Below are 20,499 nucleotides of genomic sequence, written 5' to 3' on the forward strand. Positions count from 1 at the left end.
AATGCCCCCAAGAAAGTTGATGAGAAGCTATCTAAGATCTATTACATAATTTATCTGCCTTCTTAAACAGACTAGACTAAAATAAACAGACAGGTAAAGCAAAACCTTGGATTCTTGAAGTTTCGCCTCATGAATAGCATATTATGCTATAATGCAACTTGCCTTCCGTGGCTACGGTAGGAGATGGGATTGTCGAGCCATGTATGAAATGGCCTTTGATCTAGTCTGCAGCCTGATGGTTCTTCTGTATCAGAATCATCCCATGGGAACACAGATTATTGGTCTCCTTCCTCTACAGTTTTTTTTTTTTTTTCAGTAGGTTTGGGCTGGAAAACAAGATTTTGAATTTCTAACATATTCCCAGGTGATGTTGCTGTTGCTGGTCCAGAAATCATATTTTAATCGCCACTGCTATCAGCCTTTCCCTCTTCCGTCCTCCCTTTCCTCCTTCTATCCCTCTTCCCTCCCACCCTTCTTCCTTCATTTCTTCCTTCCTTCCTTCTGTCTTTTTAAAATATATTTTCTAACTCCTACTCCTTCGCCTATGATTTATCAATGCTTTCCACGTGCTCTCGCTTATAAAATGCTCGCAGAAAACTAAGTCTTCTCGTCTTACTGCTTCAGACCATGATTGTGCCTCTAGGCTTAGCCCTTTATTAGCAGCAATCACACAGCCAGTTTGGGAAGCAGAACCAGTGTTGAGGGCTCTGGTCCTTAGAGATTCTGTCTTTAACTTGTTTGGACTTACAGAAATCAGGACATCAAGGCATCATTTATCATGAAGTATGGACAATTCCACAGACATTTCTAACACTCTTCAGTACCTTCTCAGGCTTCCAAAATTTCACTGTCATCTTGAGATGGCAAATATGTTTTTCCAAAAACCCACATTACCAAGGAAGCACCCTTGCTTCCATCAGTTTTTTCCTTCCTTGTGTAAAGTGAGACGGAATATGGCATTCACCAGAATCAGGTTTTTATGGCTATTTAAAAGCCCAGGCTTGTTGTCAAACTCTGATATTCTCTAACCATCACAACTTAGTCCTCTAAAAAATTTACCAGTAACAACACAAAGTCCTCCTGTTTTTCTGAATGTTAAAAAAATGAGAGTAAGTAAGAAACATTCATTCTTTTCTCAAAGAACTTACATTTTAACTGTAAATATATACGGGTCCTGTGTAAATGACACAGAAAATGCTTTCACACATCAATTAAAAGATCATAATGAGGGGAGCCTGTGTAGCTCAGTTGGTTAAGCGTCCAACTCTTGGTTTCGGCTCAGGTCATGATCTCAGGGTCATGAGATGGAGCCCTGCATCAGGCTCTGCACTGAGCATGAAGCCTGCTTAAGATTCTCTCTCTCCCTCACCCTCTGCCCCTCACCCCACTAAAAAAAAAAAGATCATAAGGGTATAACTAGAGACAAACATTTCCATTATTTGTACATTGAACTTCCAGCTGCATTTTGCATGTATTTCACTAAATATCAGACATTGCATGTACTTGTTACCTTCTATGTCTATCAGTGAACAATTACAATGCTTACATGGACGTAATTAAAGTACACATAATTATTATAGCAGATAAGATGAAAAATCAAAGGCAAATGATGCAACAATTTTAGATAAGTGAAATTTAAATGGCACCAAAATACCCACATCAGTGAGATCCAAAGGGGAAAGGCAGAAGAAATGTTGGCATTCTAAATTTCCCACAAAACATTCAGATTTTGGAAGTACCAATTTATATAACAACTGTTTTTATTAATTTAATCAATTGCCTATGAAATATGCACCAGCATTTCCATCTTCTGAATTACTCCAAAAATTAAAACAAACAAAAAATCTACACAGTAGTAGATACAAGCAAAGAAAATACCAAGATGGTATTAAAATGAAAGTCAGAGGTATAAAATAAGACAGAGGAGATAATCACAACAACAATAATAATTTGAATGCTTACTCTGTGCCAAGAATTCTACTGTTTTAAACCTACTATCTAAGTCTTGATACAATTTTGTAATATAGTTAGCTAACAGTGCCAATATTCAAATTCAGACTGTATTTGTTTCAAATATCTCATGAGAATAAACTGTGATGACAATAAATGTAAGTGAAACCCACCTTCGAAAACACAAAATTTTTTAAGTCTTTTTTTTTTTTTTTAAGATTATATTTATTTATTTGAGAGAGAGAGAGCACAAGTAGGGAGGATAGGGGGAAGCAGGATTTCTGCTGAGCATGGAGCCCAACATGGTTCTCAATCCCAGGACCACGGAATCATGACCTGAGCTGAAGGCAGACATTTAACCCACTGAGCCACCCAGGCACTCCTGGAAAAGGCAAAATATTTCGAACTGGGTAGATACGCACAAACACAGGAGACACCCACATGACAGTAAAAGATATACCTTAAATAGCTGTACATACTAAATAGGATAGTATTAAGACACATAAAAGACATTAAAAATAAAATGTATTTTATGTATGATATAGAATTAGAAAACTACTTAGTTTCATGAGTGTAATAAACTTGAATACTAAAACTGAATTTAAAAAGAAAACAAAAAAAGTTCATATTTAAAACTCATCATACATATAAAGCAAAAATCCTATATACTGGCAAACTGAATTTCACAGAATATTAGTATTCTCACATCTACAGAGTGGCAAAATCCTACAGTCAGTAAATACTTGTAAAAATCAGAAAAAACCAAAAAAGTATAAACCTGTATAGAGAATTAGAATAGTAAAGTATTAATAGTAGTTATCTTTGGTAAAAAGGTTATCTGTGATTTTTTCTTTTTTTGGTCTACTATATATTTTTTTAAAGATTTTATTTATTTATTTATTTGAGAGAGAGCATGCAAGAGAGCAGGAGCTGGGGGAAGAGCAGAGAAAGAGGGAGAAGTAGGCTCCCCGCTGAGGAGAGAGCCTAACTATACATGGGGCTCAGTCCCAGGACCCTGAGATCATGGCCTGAGCCAAAGGCAGACGTTCAACTGACTGAGCCACCCAGGCGCCCCTACTACTCTATATTTTCAAATGTATCTCCAATTAATGCGTACATGTCTTTCATAATGTGTATATGTCTTTCATAATGACAAAACAGATTTTATTTTCAAAAAAAGCAAATATAAATCTATACATGTGTACACATATATGTGTATGAGTGTGTATGTGTATATATATATATATACACATACACATATATGTTAAAGAGTATTTTAAAACTCTAATACTGCAGCGGTCACTTATTCCTGGACTTTGTGCTTCATGAGGACAAATAATGCCTTTTTTAAACACTAAGGAAATATCCAGAATAATGTAAAAACTTCCCTTTTATAAACCATTTTGAATCTCATCTTCCATAAATATTTGTGTTCATCATTATCTTTCTAGTTTGTGACCTTTTTAAATTTTTTATTTTTTTAAAGATTTTATTTATTCATTTGAGAGACAGAAAGAGAGGTAGAGAGAGCACAAGCAGAGGGAGGGGGAGAAGCAGGCTCCCCACTGAACAGGGAGTCTGACATGGGGCTCAATCCCAGGACCTTGAGATCATGACCCGAGCTGAAGGCAGATGCTCAACCGAGACACCCAGGTGCCCCTCTTTTTTTTTTTTTTTCCTTTAAGATTTTATTTATTTATTTGAGAGAGAGAGAGAGCAAATGAGAGAGCACAAGCAGGGGGAGCAACAGTCAGAGAGAGAGGGAGAAGCAGACTTCTTGCTGAGCAGGGAGCCCAAAGCGGATTTCAATCCCAGGACCCTGAGCCGAGGGCAGATGCTTAAGCAACTGAGTCACCCAGGAACTCCCAGTCTGCGAACTCTTCTGTGGGGAATAACACCAATATATTTTCCACCAGGTATATAAAGAAACCCTACACTTTTTTTTTTCTTTTTGGTCCTAAAATTACCTTCAAGCTTCGAGAGTTCTCCTAGGCATGGTATTCTTGAATTCGTTGAACATGTCCATGTTCCACTTACTAATATCCTTCATGGACATGAATTTAATTGTGTCCCTTTTCACCCATTATTTTTCTGAACTGAAAATTTCTGATCCGGTCTTACTATTTCATTCCTTTGATCATTTCCATTAACCTTTCAGGCTGTTCTAACTGTTTTATGGCTTTAATGGAATGCACTGAATCAAACTATGAACTCTACTCCAAGTGCAAAAACATTATTTCTGTTCAAAGACTTAGCAAAATTACATAATACTGTTTTTGCAATTTTATCATGGTTATCTCTGGCATTCGGTTGAACTTTCTGAACTGCTACTCTACACTGGATGGGCTTCAAGAAATAGTTGACATAGATTCAGATATCTTTTTTTTCTAAACACAAGTAATAGAGAGTGTTCCCTTTTATCAACATAGTTTGGATTATACTTCCCCAAATACATTACCTTCTACTCTCCACACCTGAAATTCATCCACTATTATCTGGTCTATTCACACTGCATTACAAAATGTTCCTGCAGGGCCCATCCATCTCACCAGTTTTTAACCCCTTCCGAGTCATCTGCAAACTCAGAGATCTGTCTCAAGACAGTCATACAGCTTACCTTCCTCCCCAGGCCCACATTCTTCCAGTTGCTATCACTGGAGCCGTGGTGGAGTAGTATGTATTTACTCCACTTTTGGCTTAGTCCAACCTCATGCTCTGATACTAGTCCTGCATACCAGAGGGGAATTTCAAAAACTTGAGCAAGTGCTACAGGTGAGAAGATCATGTTCACCTGGATGCTACCTAGTCCAACTTGGACTTCCCATCCTGTTCCCTACCTTGACTAGTCTTCCTTATAACCAAGCCCCTCCCTCATACTCTTATTTTAATAACAGGTCTGTGTCTTTGTATGTGGTCTGTTCACCCTACTTTTGTTGGTTTGGTTTTTAAATAAAATGCTTTTCCTTACTCTTGCTTCCTTTGCTAACTGCCAGGTCAGCCTTCCTTTTCCAAAAGCAGTGGTTAAGAATCACCTGGAAGGCTTATCAAGCTATAGCTTCCTGGCCCCAACCCTAGAGACTCTGATTCAGTATTATTAGGCCAGGGCAAGGTCAACAACTCTGCATTTCTAACAGGCTCACAAATGATGCCAATGCTGTTGGCCTAGAGACCACGCTTTGAGAATCACACAACTTCCATGATTTCCATTTATTTTTTTTGTTTGCCAGAGGCATCCCTTGATGATCCACCCATCCGACCAGCTCATATGGGTTGTCTTGATGGGCTTTTCTACATCTCAGGACCCTATTCTTTCCTCTAACCACTGTATGAGGAAGAGAAACAATACCAATTCTAATTCTGCTTCTTGAAATGATGCTGATGATGACGATGACAATGGCAATGATAATGAGCCTCAATTTCCTCATCTTTAAGTGGAGATAAAAATAGTACATCCCTTATAAATTTCTGAAACTATTGACTGAGAAAGCACAGCACTTTGCATGATGCCTGGCACATAATGTGTGCCCAATAAATGTGGGGTATGAGGCCATCAATGCAGATGACGATGGCAGAATATCATTAATTTAATAGACTGATTGATTAGTTTGGGGGAACATAACAGTGAGCAAAACAGAAATGGATTCTGCCCTGGGGGAGACAGAAACAGGGAATGAGTACACAGATAATAACAGATTACAATAAGTACTACCAAGGAAAAAGAAAAAAGAAAGAACAGAACAGAGTAACTGGGAGAGGCTGATTTCGTCAGAATGGACAAGGGCAAACTCTACAGGAAGGTGGCATTTGCAGTTTCATCTAAGCAAGGAGCAGCCATGTGAAGAAGAGCTGGAGGAAGAGAATCGCTGACATGGGAAACTGCCCAAAGAAATGTTTTGAGACTGGAAATTGTTTGGTTTGTTCAATGAAAAGGCAGCAGGTCGCATCGGTGGAAACTAATAAACAGAGGAAGAATGCGCTGAAATTAAGAAAGAAGTAAACACAGGCTAACTCCCACAGAGGTTGGTAGGGTGTGTTAAGGAGTTTCTCGTTTGGTCTAAGAAAAACAGAAAGACTTTGAGGGTTTTAATTTCTAGGAAGAGGCACGCTACATTCTGATTAACATGTTAACAAGATCATTCTGGGTAAGAACGGGTTGCAATAAGGCAAAACTAGAAGACGGACAGGAGGTTCTAGGTCTGGTCTAGACAACAGAGGAGAGTAGCTGGATTTAGGGTGAGGGAAGTCAGGATGGAGAGAAGTGGGTAAATTTTAAATACGTTCTGGAAGTTGAACTGCCATGGATTTAATTCAAGGTATCAGAAAAAGAGGGCTCAAAGCTAATGACTGGGTTTGATATATTGCAACACTGAGGCTATATTCATTAAACCAAACTCTCTTTACTTATTTTGACAGTTTTTGTATGTATTGTATATGTGAATGACAAATATTTCTTCTTATCTGAAGCTAATTTAATTGTGAATACTTATTTTCTGGGTGATTTTCCTAATAACTTACAAAGTTGACATTTTTCATAGTCTTTGGTAAAGTGTAAATAATGGTAGCACACTTCTTAAGCTCCCTCCAGAAAGCTTGTAAAATGTTTAGGTCAAATTATTTTTTAAATACTAGCTAATATTTATTTAATGCTTTATATGTACCAGACCCTGATTCATGCCCAAATCACTAGACTTTACAACCCACCCAAACTGGGAAAATTTACTCATCTTATCTCACTAAGATCACACAGGATTGCTGAGCCAAAGTTGTAGAATTTCCACTTCTACAACTTCGGTTCAGCGATCCTATGTGTTTACGATAAACTGTACCACCTTGCTTTAAGTTCCACTGTTCTCAGAATTACCTCTAGTATGTTTCTTTATTACAATTTCTTTCTCCTTGAGCTTCTCCAAAATGTCAGGAGATGGCAAGAACTGTGCAATTGACAACACAAGATCTGAACGAGACTTCCTCATCTGAGTTTGGGTAATCAAGGAGAATGCACGTTAACATACAGACACCTGTTGTTAATACCAGTAATGATGACAATGTCACTTACCGAGGGTCTGCTCTGTTCCAGGCACTGTCCTGGAGTTGCACTGAACATGCATCGTTTTGCTTACTCTGAACTCCGCAGGCTAGATGTCCTGGCCCATTGCACAGACAATATTAGAGATGGAGCGTTGTGTTCATAACCACCCCACCCCCGGTGGCACCCTCAAGCCTAACCTGGAGCAGACTGGAGGAGGAGAAAGGGGAACAAGATGGTAGGTAGAACGAGGAGGTGTGGATAGAAGGAAAGATGAGAGTCTTAATCACACAAATGTTCCTGCTTTTAGGGGAGGCACTATACACTGTCTACATGATCAGCCAAAAAGAAGAGAAACACACAGCTTGCAGTAGAAGTAGAAAATGAGAACAAACTTGCTCCTCTGTTTACATGGAAGGGAGTGAAGAGGTGGTGAGGAGAAAAACTCACTTACTGATATCTTCTTCTGAGGCCAGAATTACATTTATTATTATTTTATTATTGTTTTAAAAATCAAACAAGGAAAATGCACCTGCTGTGACTTTCCCTTCCTACATATATCTACATAATGACCCTGTGTCATCGTAATTCCCTAGGTATTTTGCAAGCTAAATTATCATTCCAAAGGAAAAACAGTATTACATGCACAATCCCCCCATCTATCTGGCTAACCATCCTTTAAAAATCGCACACACGCACACACACCCTCCCCCCACACAATCCCCCAGCTCATTTGAAATTTCTTTTGTTTTCATGCACTGTAAATTGGTGATAAAGTGTTATTACTGAGCATTTGGCAGTTGGATTCACTAACTACTTTTTGAATGTCAGTAAGAATATACCAAGGGAAAATTGAATTATATAATGTAATCACTTGGGCTAATTATTTTCTTTGCTGGTCCTCTAAAGAAGCAATGGATGAGAACTCACAAAGATCACATTTATTTTTCTTAGCAGGAGAGGAGAACGGGTCTGTGATTAAAGTGGCATCATGTTGCTTCTTACAGAATGTGTAATGGGTCTGAACTGCAAGAACAAAAAAGCAGGTACACCCATTAACTACGGTAAAAATCCCCTTTTAATTGGGTAAGCAGTTTCCATAGAAATGTATACAGTAAGTAGCCACTACACATATAAGCCAAAATGGGAGAGCTTTACTGCTGATAGCAGGAGATTCTTCACCTGAAGCTCTCCTTCAGTTTACAAATATAAGAAAAAAAAAGTTTCAACCTTAGAGCCTTTCCTAATTGCACATAGCATTTCCCAAACATAAGCCCGTTAGAGATTCTAAGAAGTCCTGTAGTATGTACCTGTTTAAGTTAATTTTGTTTGAGCCAACATTTTCCAAATTTAGGTAATCACAGATGATATTTTGTTTTGCCTTATTCTGTTTTTTTTCATTTTTTTAAGGAATAGCTAATAATACACAAACAGCTTGGGGCATGTTGGTGAACAAGAATGTCTGGCCTTCATCTTTACTAGATGCCTCACTTGATCGCACAGTTGTTGCCTCTTTAACTTCGTCCATTTTATTCATACCAAACTTGTACCCAAAATGTGTTTTGCAAGGAATAACTGCTGAAATATTGCTACTGCTATTTAGAAGAGCACAATTCATATTACTATTGCATAGCAACAGCTTTTCTGAACAATAAGAATATGGGTAAAATAAGAAAGAACACTTTCTCTGAGTCTGAGGATTGTGTACCAAGTTTTGTTGCTGTTGTTTTTTTTTTTTTTTTTTTTTTGGTCACAAGAAGGACTTAATGAGACTTTTTTTTTTTCACATACTGAAATTCAACATTCAGGATGGATGAAAATCCAGATTCAATTCTGAGAGAAAAAAACTGTACATTTCTTACATATTTCTTAAATGCTTAATGCATGCCAACTAGTATGCAAAACACTGGGGACATGACAATGACTGAGATACAACCCCTCCCCCTTGATAAACTGCCTAACCAACATGTGAAGTGTTAATCGTGGAATTAGCAAGAAATTATGGAAGCATGGGGAAGGGAGAGGAGTTGCCACATGGGTGCACATGATGTCAGATCCAATGATCAAAAAGCATTGTACATATGTGACACACCATTGGTTTGAAAGAACCACAAAGCACACACACAAAATCAAGTCTTTGTGAACTCAGAGGTTTTTGCCCAGATACCCAGTGACCTCAGTACTTCCCCTGTGCGGCATTCCATTTAGCTTGTTTCTATGAAATTGGTATACCTTACCTCACACACATATGCCCATACAAAGCCATTACAACTCAATACTAAAAAGACAAATAACCCAATTTAAAATGGGCAAAGGATCTGAAAAGACACTTCCTCAAGAAAGACATACAAATGGTGAATAAATCCATGAAAAGATACTCAACATCATTAGTCATTAATGAAATGCAAATCAAACTCACAACGAGATACCACTTCACACCCACGAGGCTAGTTAGAGCAAAAAAAGTTAGCTAGTAACAAGTATTGATAAGGATATAGAAAAATAGAAATGCCCATGCACTGCTGGTAGGAATACAAAATGGTATAGTCTCTTTAGAAAACAACTGGTAGTTCCTCAAATGATAGAATATAGAATTACCATATGACTCAGTGGTTCCACTCCTAGGTATATACTCAAGATAAGAGAAAATATAGATCCACGTAAAAACTTGTACATAAATACTTATACAGAATTATTAATAATAGACAAAAGTAGAGACAATCCCAGTGCCCAACATCACCCTAATGAATAAATAAAATGTGGTACATCTATACAATGGAATATTATTTGGCCATAAGAAGAAATGAATTACTGATACACAGTACAATAACGTTGAACTTGAAAATGTTATACTGAGCTAAAGAAACAAATCACAAAACACAACATACCCTATGATTCAATTTTTGTAAAATGTCCATAATAGTGAATTCACTACAGAGACAGAAAGTAGACTGGTGGTTGCCTAGGGCTGTTGCAAGGTAGACAGACAAGAGAAAATAAGAGGATAGGGGAACAACAGTTAATGGGTGCAAGGTTTCTTTCGAGATGATGAAGGTGTTGTAAAATTCACTATGGTCAGATATGGTTGCAAACATCTGTGACTGCTGAAACCAGTAAATTATATGGTTTAATGTGAAGTTGTCTGGTATGTGAATTGTAGTGGATGGTATCTCAATAAAGCTGTTTTACAGCATTAGGCAAGAAACTTACTGCATTTTCAATACACATTTGTTGAATAAGTGATAAATAAATCAACAAATGTATAGATCGAACTCCAAATGCTTTACTTGAATAGATTCTGCCATTTAAAGACATGTTTTCAAGTCGGTGCTTTTTGCCCTTAGGCGCACTGCCACCAAGTGGTGGAAAGGACCTTGGTCTTCGGTACAAATTTCAGGACTATGAATACAGGTATACTCTGGTGGCTTCCTGCTCAAATATACCAGATCATACTAAAGATAAGTCCATACCTTACTATGTAAAATAATCCCTAAAATGATTATATCTAGATATATGAAATAATAAATCAGAAAGAAATAAAAGTCCTTGGAAAGTATAGAAAGAAATGCCACGCTTTGCTCTCTGGCCTTTCAAAATTGGCAAGCACAACTGAGGCTAACGCTTGCTAACTTTAATTAAAACGCTCCTGTCTAATTTAGTTTGAGTCCTGTAACAGTCAAACTCCTTCTGGGATAATGTGGAGTTCAGGTACTTCAGAAAAACTTGGGCATAGCACGCCCTTTTGGGCAGCTTTCCACCACTGTCAGCAGTTCTCCTCCTTCTAAACCACAGATGCTCCATTCACCTTGCTGAGACTGTTAGGGCTAATGAAAATCACAGCCTTAGATCGCCTTTTTAATGCTCTGAATTAGCACATAGCCTTTGCCTTTCCCTCTGGAGCCTCTACTTCCTTCCTCACCTTTCTGAGAAAGAAGAAAAAAAGTTAGATCCACAGCCATCTCAAGGATAAACTCAAAAAACTGTTCAAATTGCTTTCTCCAATGAAAGAGGGAAGGAGAAGAGAGATCCACATAGTAGGTCTTTAAATAAATATCTGTGCAATGAATAAATAAATCCCGTCACGAATTCAACTAGTATTTCTATGTACAGTACAACCGCAATTGTCATACCAATTCATTTTACATTAACAGCCTGGACATACCATCCGTCTTCTTCTAATATATATATGCATTCACCAGAATCTCCTACACACCAGTTTGCATAGAACTTTGGCATACTCTCACAATGGCTATGATTTCAGGTGAGAAAAGTAATGAACATAGTTATAGGAAGGAACAGCAAATAGATGATTTTGATTTTTTTAAATTTAATTCTACCTTATATTATGCATTTTTATCATACATTTGGGATCAGACCCCTAAGTGGAGGGAAAAAAAAAAACAAAAACTCTTAACTAATTTCATTATGATCCATTTGGCAATTACCCTGTGAAAGATAATCAATATAAACTTACCTAAGACACTGCTTTTATGGCTATGACCGTTAAATGCATATGGCTGGGGGGGGTGGTCACTGCTAATAAAGGCCAATTATGGAGAGACATGAAATTTAAGGACAGCTACTTGGGGGGAAGCAGTGATGTAGTAAATTCAGGAGAACTCCATTCAAAGAGTTACACATTGTAATAGAGGTGTTCATTATCTTTATTAATATATTTTATGATAACTATTTTCTGTTTATAGCTAAGAACCTAAGGCAAAAACCCAACATGGGTGATCCAACAGCAAAATTGTAAAGGAGGCAACTGAACACCTTAATGGAGGTGGACGTGCCAGTTACTCTCCAAACAAATGGATGGGTCAGTTCCCTACTTGACCAACTCTACGTGCTCAGAAAGTAGCGCCACATCCAATATGTCTCAGTAAAAAACCAAAACAAAACAAAATGATAAAACTAAAGATATGCAAAAAATAAAAGGACACAAAGCCCTATCAATTTTTAATTATCATATCTTCCTTCCATTACTTAGACACATCTGAGAGTTGATGGAGTGGGGACATCTGCATGCTTGTTGTAGTAAATTAAATTTATATTTAAGAATTGGGTTAAAAAAACAGAAAACGTATTTTCTTCATAGTTAATGATATGTTTATTATTAAAATTGGAACAGATCATTCAGAATTATAGGATCTAAAATGTCAGTAGGACGTTAACCTTTTAAATTACGAAATAAGAAGACGATGATACTAAAGAGAAAAATAAACAAGGGGGCATTTAGATCTTTGAACTACACATAACCTAGTATATAAACAGAGAAATGTCTTTCGATTCATTGCTCTTATAAAAGGGACATTTTTTCACACTCGTGGAAACCTGAGATTGTCATATTAACAATATGTAAGAAATGTTGGTAATATACTTCTCTGTTGTGGTGCATGTCTCTATGAAACTAATCAGCAATCTCTTTAACAGTATAATCCACAGTACAGTTTCCGTGGTTATAGTCGTCTGCTCCAGCAGCTATCACAAAATATCATCACGGACTCGGTGGCTTAGACAACATAAACCTATTTTTTCACAATTCCGGAGTCTGGAAGTTTAAGATGAAGGTGCCAGCAGGGTTGATTTCTGGTGAGACATCTCTCCTTGGCTTGGAGATGATGCCTTCTGTCCCCACGTACCCCGTTTTCTGTGTGTTTGCACTGAGAGGAGAATGCACTCATGCCTCTTCCTCTTCTTATAAAGACGCCATTCCTATTAGATTAGGGCCCCATTCTTGAGATTCATTGAACCTTAATTACCACCTTACTTAAAGGTCCTATCTCCAAATACAGTCACATTGGTAGTGATTAAGGCTTCAACCTATGAATTTGGGGGAAAACAATTCAGTCCATAACAATGTTCTCTAAAAACACATGAGTCTCCATAAAGAGCTTATAAAATATTTTGATAGAAAGCTAGATAACTTATATACAATGTACGTATAATTGTCTTTCTTTTTTTTTTTTTAAGATTTTATTTATTTATTCGACAGAGATAGAGACAGCCAGCCAGAGAGGGAACACAAGCAGGGGGAGTGGGAGAGGAAGAAGCAGGCTCATAGCGGAGGAGACTGATGTGGGGCTCGATCCCATAACGCTGGGATCACGCCCTGAGCCGAAGGCAGACACTTAACCGCTGTGCCACCCAGGCGCCCCTATAATTGTCTTTCTTATGTTTACAATTCAGATGAGCCAGAGAACAAAACAAGGCTTTGGGTGGCCAAGACGAACAAGACATGACGTCTGTTTTTTCTCACGATCTAGCTGGGAAGAAAGCATGGATGGCAGGCTATAGGGGCACAGAGGAAGCTAAAAAAGCATAAAATGCTTCACAAATTTGGATGCCATCCTTGAGCCACAAACGTCATATTTGTCTATGTTTCCAATATGCCAAAATTTTTTCTGTGCATCATTAGGACATCATTGTATGATTCTTCCAGGATTCATGAGAATTATGGAGGGACTAGTTGCTTTGTACATATTATAGGTGAGTAAAACTGGGTATAAAGAGGGTACATAGGAAGTTTTAATATTTGTGGCATTTTGTTGTTTTGTTTTTGCTTAATTTTTGCAACTATGCTTTAGGCTTCTGCTGAAGTGTAGAAGAGCATCTTCTATTTCTTTCTTTCCCACATCACCCAAAGCCATGCCTCCTATTCTGTAAGCCGCCTCTCCCAAATTTCACACCTAAGCAATCGTCAAGCCCTATGGGAGGAAGTAATTATCATTCTTTACAAATGAAGGGATTGAGGATTAGCAAGTTAAATAATTGGCCAAGATGAAACAGCTAATAAGCCACAACCCAAAAATCAACCTATGTCTTTCCATTACCCTTAAGACAAAAACCTAATCACATTAGCAAACCACTCAGGAGCTATACCACTTTTCCAGTCCCCTATCAGTTTCCCATTGGACCTACAATCTTCAGTCATATCAGATTACTTCCCCTTCCCCATCCCTTGCTTATCCCAAACCTTTTCCCGCTTCCTTCCTCTGCCCTTCTCTCCTCAGCCCTCGTCCCAAACCCTGACTCCCTTCCTTCATCTTTGTTGAACTGTTATACGCGGGGCCCTTCACCTCCCTCTTTCCCAACTTTTCTTTGGCTCTTCTATTTCTTGCCTGTTTGCCTAACTAGTCTTTGAAGTCAAGACTGGTGCCATATGCATCTTTCTATGCCCAAAGAGTGGCTGGAAGAGTACAGAAGATACACTCACTGCCAGCTGCTTTGTCAGTATGGACGCGGTGGTTCAGTTGTATATCTCGGCCTAGAAACCATACTTGATTAGCTCACTACATACCCAGCCATCTTTTTTATTATTCTTAAGCATCTTGAGAAGAAAGCGAGCTACTGATGGGACTTTCCTGTCTCACTACATTACAAAATGATAGTTTTTAACGGGGGTTTTTAACTTCTTCTATATATCTTTATCTGCTATCTTCTTAACTTGCTTTTAAGGTGATTTTTCTAAAACTTCCTGAATAGATTGATCTATTATCTATTTGCAGAATCAGTACATTATGTAATGGTTGAGGCAACCATATGCATTTAAAAGAATATGGTAAGGGATTATGAAGAGAAATTTTCTTAGAAATAGGAAATATATGTATGTTATACATGTATATGGTATGTATATGCATGTACATATATATGAATGTATCTATATTATAGACATTAAAATAGAATTTAATATTCTGAATCCACTGCCATTGGGCTTAAAGAACATATTTGTGTGAGGTAGACATGCTCTAGGTCAGTAGAGAGCCATTCTGAACACATTGCAAGAGGGTGACCCATGGATCCCTGTCCCTTAAGGAGAAGTCTCAGATGGGCAAAACACCTGCCTCAAAGGACTTTCTTTAGAGGTGTTTTCTTGGGAGAAATATAAACTCGTACACCACGTGAAGTGAAGTATGCTACTCATGGGAGCCGGGGGAAAGATATGGAGAACTCTTAGATTTGGTTACAGGTTTTCAATTATGTGCCAAGGACTGACCTAGCAGACTCATTTGTGTCTAAAAAGCCAGATTGTATCAATTCTAGCCAACATTTCTCTAGAAATGAGAGAAAACCTACACACTAAAGTAAACTTTTAATAGTATCTTGCTTATATTGCTGCAGATTGCTTTTAAAAGCATTCTAGAATCTAAAGGTTCTAAACTGTTTTCATTTTGTCATCAATGTTAGACCTAATGGCTTCTCCTCAAGAGTGAACTTTCCACCTATCTCCAGTGTGTGCATGGGCAATGCACAGAGTTTGTCCAAGGCTGGGCACTTCCTTGGTTAAAGATCAAATATTTTTTTTAAAGTATGCATTTTGGGACACCTGGGTGGATCAGTTGGTTAAACATCTGTCTTCGGCTCAGGTCATGGTCCCAGGGTCCTCGGATTCAGTCCCGCATTGGGTTCCTTGCTCAGCGAGGAACCTGCTTCATACTCTGCCTGCCTCTACCCCTGCTGTGTGCTCTCTTTCTGACAAATTAATAAAATCTTAAAAAACATTAAAAAAATAAAAATAAAGTATGCGTTTCTGTATTGATTCAGACATCACATCTAGACCTAAGGCAGTGGCAAATCTCCTGTTTATTAAGGGTAATTATAATTCTTGAGTCAAAAAGCTGTTATTTGGAAAATAATAATGGACAGAAAACGATTCTTTAGTTCTTAAGAAAAAAAAAAGAGTTAAAAAAAATCATGGCGCTAGTGATTTAAACAGAATGTAAGCTGGCAACAGCATTCAGAAAACCTCCCTCTGCAACCCCCTTTTCAGCACTTCCTCCTGCCATCTCTTCTTTAGGTTCTGACTTTCATGAGAGCAAAGACTATCAACTCTTCATATCTTCACAGAGTTCATGTTAACACTTAAAACAGAGAAAAAAAAAAAAACCTACTCCGAAGGCAGGCAATTGATTAGGGCAATTGATTGTGTGAATTTATAATTATACTACAAGCCCATATTCAAACCTTTTGTAGCCTTCCCAGAACCTAGTGCAGTACATGTAGCCAAAATACATCCACCAGTACTATATTGATGAATATTCTAATAGATCAGAAACATTAACATACATGGGTACAATTAAGAACACACCTATTTATTTATTTATATTTCATGTAGTTTAGACAAGTTGTCCTTAATCTCATCGATTATAGATCTTCCCAAGAAGTTTAATTATTATGGAACTTTCAATATTCATTTTATAATGTAAATGCTTTAATTTATATTTAATGTTTACTAATTCTGAAAGTCTTGAGGAAGACCACAGAATTTCTCTTGTTGTATATAAAATGGTATCATACTTGAAAAATCTGTTAGTTCATGTAGGCTCACATTCAAAGGCAGTCTAAGTGCAAGAAAGGACCATGATTTGAAAGGCAAAACAAAAGTCTGATAAAATGCATACTTAAAACTTAAAAGCACAAGCTTGGATTTCTTGTGGGATTTTATCTTTTGAAGAATTATATTAAGGTTGAATTTTTAAAACTGATGAAAAGTATTTGAATAACACTGATAATAAAGTTCTTTTCTCCCCATCTTTTTAAGATTTTATTTATTTGTTTGTTTGTTTATTTATTTATTTGAGAGAGAGAACTCACAAGTGCGGGGGAGGGGCAGAGGGACAAGCAGATTCCCCATTGAGCAGAGAGCCCTACGCAACGTGGGGCTCTATCCCAGAACCCTGAGATAATGACCTGAGCCAAAGGCAGAAGTACAACCAACTGAGCCACCCAGGCTCCCCACCCCCATCTCTTTTTTTGTTTTTGTTTTTTTAAGATTTTATTTATTTATTTGACAGAGAGAGAAAGAGCACAAGTAAGGGGAGCAACAGGCAGAGGCAGAGGGAGAAGCAGGTTCCTTGCTGAGCGGGGAGCCCAATGTGGGGCTCGATCCCAGGACCCTGGGATCATGACCTGAACAGAAGGCAGACACTTAACCAACTGAGCCACCCAGGTGCCCCCCCATTGCCATCTTTTAAGTAAAAGTAATAAATTACATTTTCCATATAAACTCAGTCTTACAGGATGAGCTTAACTTTACATTAGAATAGTCAAAGACTATATCAAAGATTTTATTATATCAACATTCATTTTAGAGCCTGGGTAGAATAGTTAAAACAATATTATGATCATTTCCTGAATGAAATCATGCCTTTTATAATAGTTACAGATCATACTACGTATGTGGAAGATCTTTAAAATGTATACCCAGTTACCAAGAGAATTACACAAGACATAAACACAACTCTATTTTTTAAATGAATAATTCTTCTAATTTACACATTCAACGTGTAATCTATAATGAAATACTTGGAAATAAGGTGATTAGTTTATAATAAAAATGTGAGTCTAACATCAGCAAAGCCAGGAGCTATATAGAAAAATACTTGGTACCCTATGCAAAATGTAAAATAAAAATAAAAAAAACAGAAACGACAAAATACATACACACAGAGCATATATAGAACAGTTACTTTTCTTCCTATATTAAGAGTTCCTGCAAATCAACCAAATAAAGATGAATATTTTAATAAATGTATAAAGGTCAAAAAGATTGATAGCTAACTCACAAAATATAAAATGCAAATGTCCAGTAAGACTATAAAAATAAATCTAAATTAAATAAGAGTGAAAATTAGAACAAAGAGAGTCCATTTTATAAAACTGTTAGGTGAATATTGGTAGAAAAGAAATGTATTTTTTTTTATTACTCATTTATTTAAGAGAGAGAGAACACAAGCAGAGGGGAGAGGCAGAAAGAGAGGGAGAGGCAGAGGGAGAAGCAGACTCCCCGCTGAGCAGGGAGCCCAATGCAGGGCTGGATCCCAAAACCCTGGGATCATGACCTGAGCCAAAAGCAGATGCTTAACCCACTGAGCCCCCTAGGCACCCTGAGAGAAATGCATTCTTTTGGAAACAGGCAGCTCTGGCACTGCTGGTGTGAGTATAAACATTGCTGTGATATTTTTCCGTAGCATATAAGCAAATAAATGACAAAGATACAGAATGATCATCTCAGTGTTTTTGTTCTTTGTGTGTGCTTTTTAAATAGAACTTGGAAACAAAATAATGCTCAACAATAAAGAGCTGGAGAACATACACATGAGTACAGGAACATACAGAAGAAGATGCTATGGATGTAAATATGTGTGCATATATGTATATTCCTACATATATTTCTCGGCTAAGTTACTTAGAAATCATAATGGTATACAATTGGCTTAGATCTCAATGATGCATCACATGTCCAAATATTGTGTATTAATTTGATGTACATTTGATCTCACATATTTGCAATTAGAAGTTTACCCATGATCACTATAAATTCTAGGTAATTCTATAACTGCATTTGCCTTATGATCAGTAGTATACATTACAAAATAATTTCTATATAGTCATTCTATGTTGCTGTACTTTGATGTTACAAATGTAAAAGTTCTTTGTTTCAACAAAAACTTCCATATAAAATGACTATGTTAAATTGCTCTCATTTTAAAGACAAGCTATTTTAGTTAGAATAACGCTACCTCTAAAACCAAAGAATTAAAATCCTTTGCCTATTCTTAGTTTAATATTTATGGTTTGATCAAAGAACAAACAACTCCATTGTCTCACCCATCACATACATTATTACCTTATCTGAAGATGAAAGCATTTTCTGAATAAACTTGAAAGCCAAAAAGTAAAATGGATAGCATAATACTATTATGGTACAGGTTAGCAGATATAATCAGCATACCATACCTTTCCATTTCTACTGAATAACTTTTAAAGAGCCTATGATTTTTCCTGTACTCTTTACAAGGTAAAATGATTTATTCCAGAGGGAAAAATCCAAAGACTGGTAAACAATTTTTTGTTGTTGTTGTTGCTGTTACAGGAAAAAGCAATTGGAATTCAAATGGTAAAGCACCTTCTCCAAATTACATGATTCAAATGAAACTGACTAAAAAAAAAAAAATCTGGGGTAGATGATAAAATATCTACTTGAGTAACTACCACATAACAATTATTAATTTACAATGATAGGCGGTGACCCTACCTTTCTGAATAATATGTACCATCCGTGCCCTTAACTTTTTAAAATTAGATTCTTTCTATGGTGTTTTCCTTAGATATATTTGATTTTATTGGTTCACCTTCAACATAACATCTACAGTATTTCCATATTAACAAAACAATCTTACCAAGACATTTGAATTTAATATCAGGAAACCTGTCATCATCTCTCAAATGATACCAGACTTTTCTACTCAAGCACATATTGTTTATACAATTTCTTTCATTCACTCCTTCATTTATTTTCCCCAGATAAGATATTCAGGAATCTCTCATTTGTTGTTTAACTCATTTGCTGTTTAACACATTTGCTAAATAATAATTTTTCAAAAGTTTCAGTTGTATCATTGGAATAATTAGACTAAAGAGTGCTGCATCTAGAATTTAGTCAACAAACAAGTATCCAAACACTGCTTTTAACCCCTATGCAATTAATCAAAGTAGAGTAAGAACATGTACGGAATATTGGGACTTTGCAATTTCATACTAATAAACGCAGGAGGCAATTCGGGGATAAGCATTTAAAGTGTCACGGTGATGTATTTTGAAAAGGACAGTGTAAACTAATCTCGAGACATTGACTTACCCAAGACTGAGAGCTCTGCAGAGGCACTAATATTCTCATTTTTATATGTAACAACACAGGTGTAAGTTCCACTATCATCATCTGTCACATTGGAGATAAGCAAGTTGCTTCCACCCAATAAGGAATACTTTTTGGACCTGTAAGACACAGGCATATAAAATTAGAGAGTAGATTAATGTGCAGATATCTATGTGTATACCAGGCAAGGTACTCGGAGGTTTAAATAAACTCCACAAGAGACCAAATTATAAAATTAGAAAGAAACTCTATTTGGGGGACCTTGGTAACATCACATTTATTGATCAAAAATTCATTCAAGATAAACCGCTCCCACTGGAAGGCTATGTGCAGTCATCAAAGAAATTAAATAGATTAAACCTGGAACCAAGATTAGTACTGAAAAGAAACTTACAGATAATCTGGTGTAATTTTCTCATTTTGGATATGAGGACCACAAGCTCCAGAGAAAGTGATTCCCCACAGTGGAAGTCAATGTCTTGTGTCCTGACATCTGATTTAATAACGGTGGTACAGCCCCACTTTTCATACTGTACCAAGAAAGTCTGGCTACATTCAGAAAACATGTTTTGACATGCTAAAGCTGCAACCAGATTTCTCACATGCTTTAATATTCTAAGTAGAGTGACACCATAGCATACAGTGTTGTTATATAAATATAAAGGGGAGATGAAATTTAAAGATTGAAGTTATTGTCCATGAACCTATCTCATCATAGAAAATGGATATGCTAAAAAGGAGCACACCAGACCTCCAAATCAATGAAATTAATTTCTTAAGTGAAATCCATTTAATCAAAACATTCCGGGCTAAGTGTTCCATTCTATTAAGAGTTTACTTTCTAACTATGCTTTAATATGAATGT

The 20,499-nt window shown here is 36.9% G+C and overlaps 1 protein-coding gene across 1 annotated transcript in view; it reads right to left on the reverse strand.

Annotated features, from left to right (window-relative positions):
* LOC148108471 (netrin receptor DCC-like) overlaps positions 1-20,200 on the reverse strand; it is a 253,929-nt gene extending 233,729 nt beyond the window's left edge. The window contains exons 1-2 of the mRNA XM_087869706.1: positions 19,995-20,200; positions 19,617-19,753 (exon numbers count right to left, since the gene is read on the reverse strand). Of these exons, the coding sequence (XP_087725832.1) occupies positions 19,617-19,753; positions 19,995-20,200 (343 nt within the window). The remainder of the gene's footprint in view (positions 1-19,616; positions 19,754-19,994) is intronic.
* Between the last annotated feature and the right edge of the window lie 299 nt (positions 20,201-20,499).

The sequence above is a fragment of the Ursus americanus genome, chromosome 19 (genome assembly GCF_024610735.1).
Source record: "Ursus americanus isolate L20-20 chromosome 19, mUrsAme1.1.p, whole genome shotgun sequence".
Lineage (NCBI taxonomy): Eukaryota > Metazoa > Chordata > Mammalia > Carnivora > Ursidae > Ursus > Ursus americanus.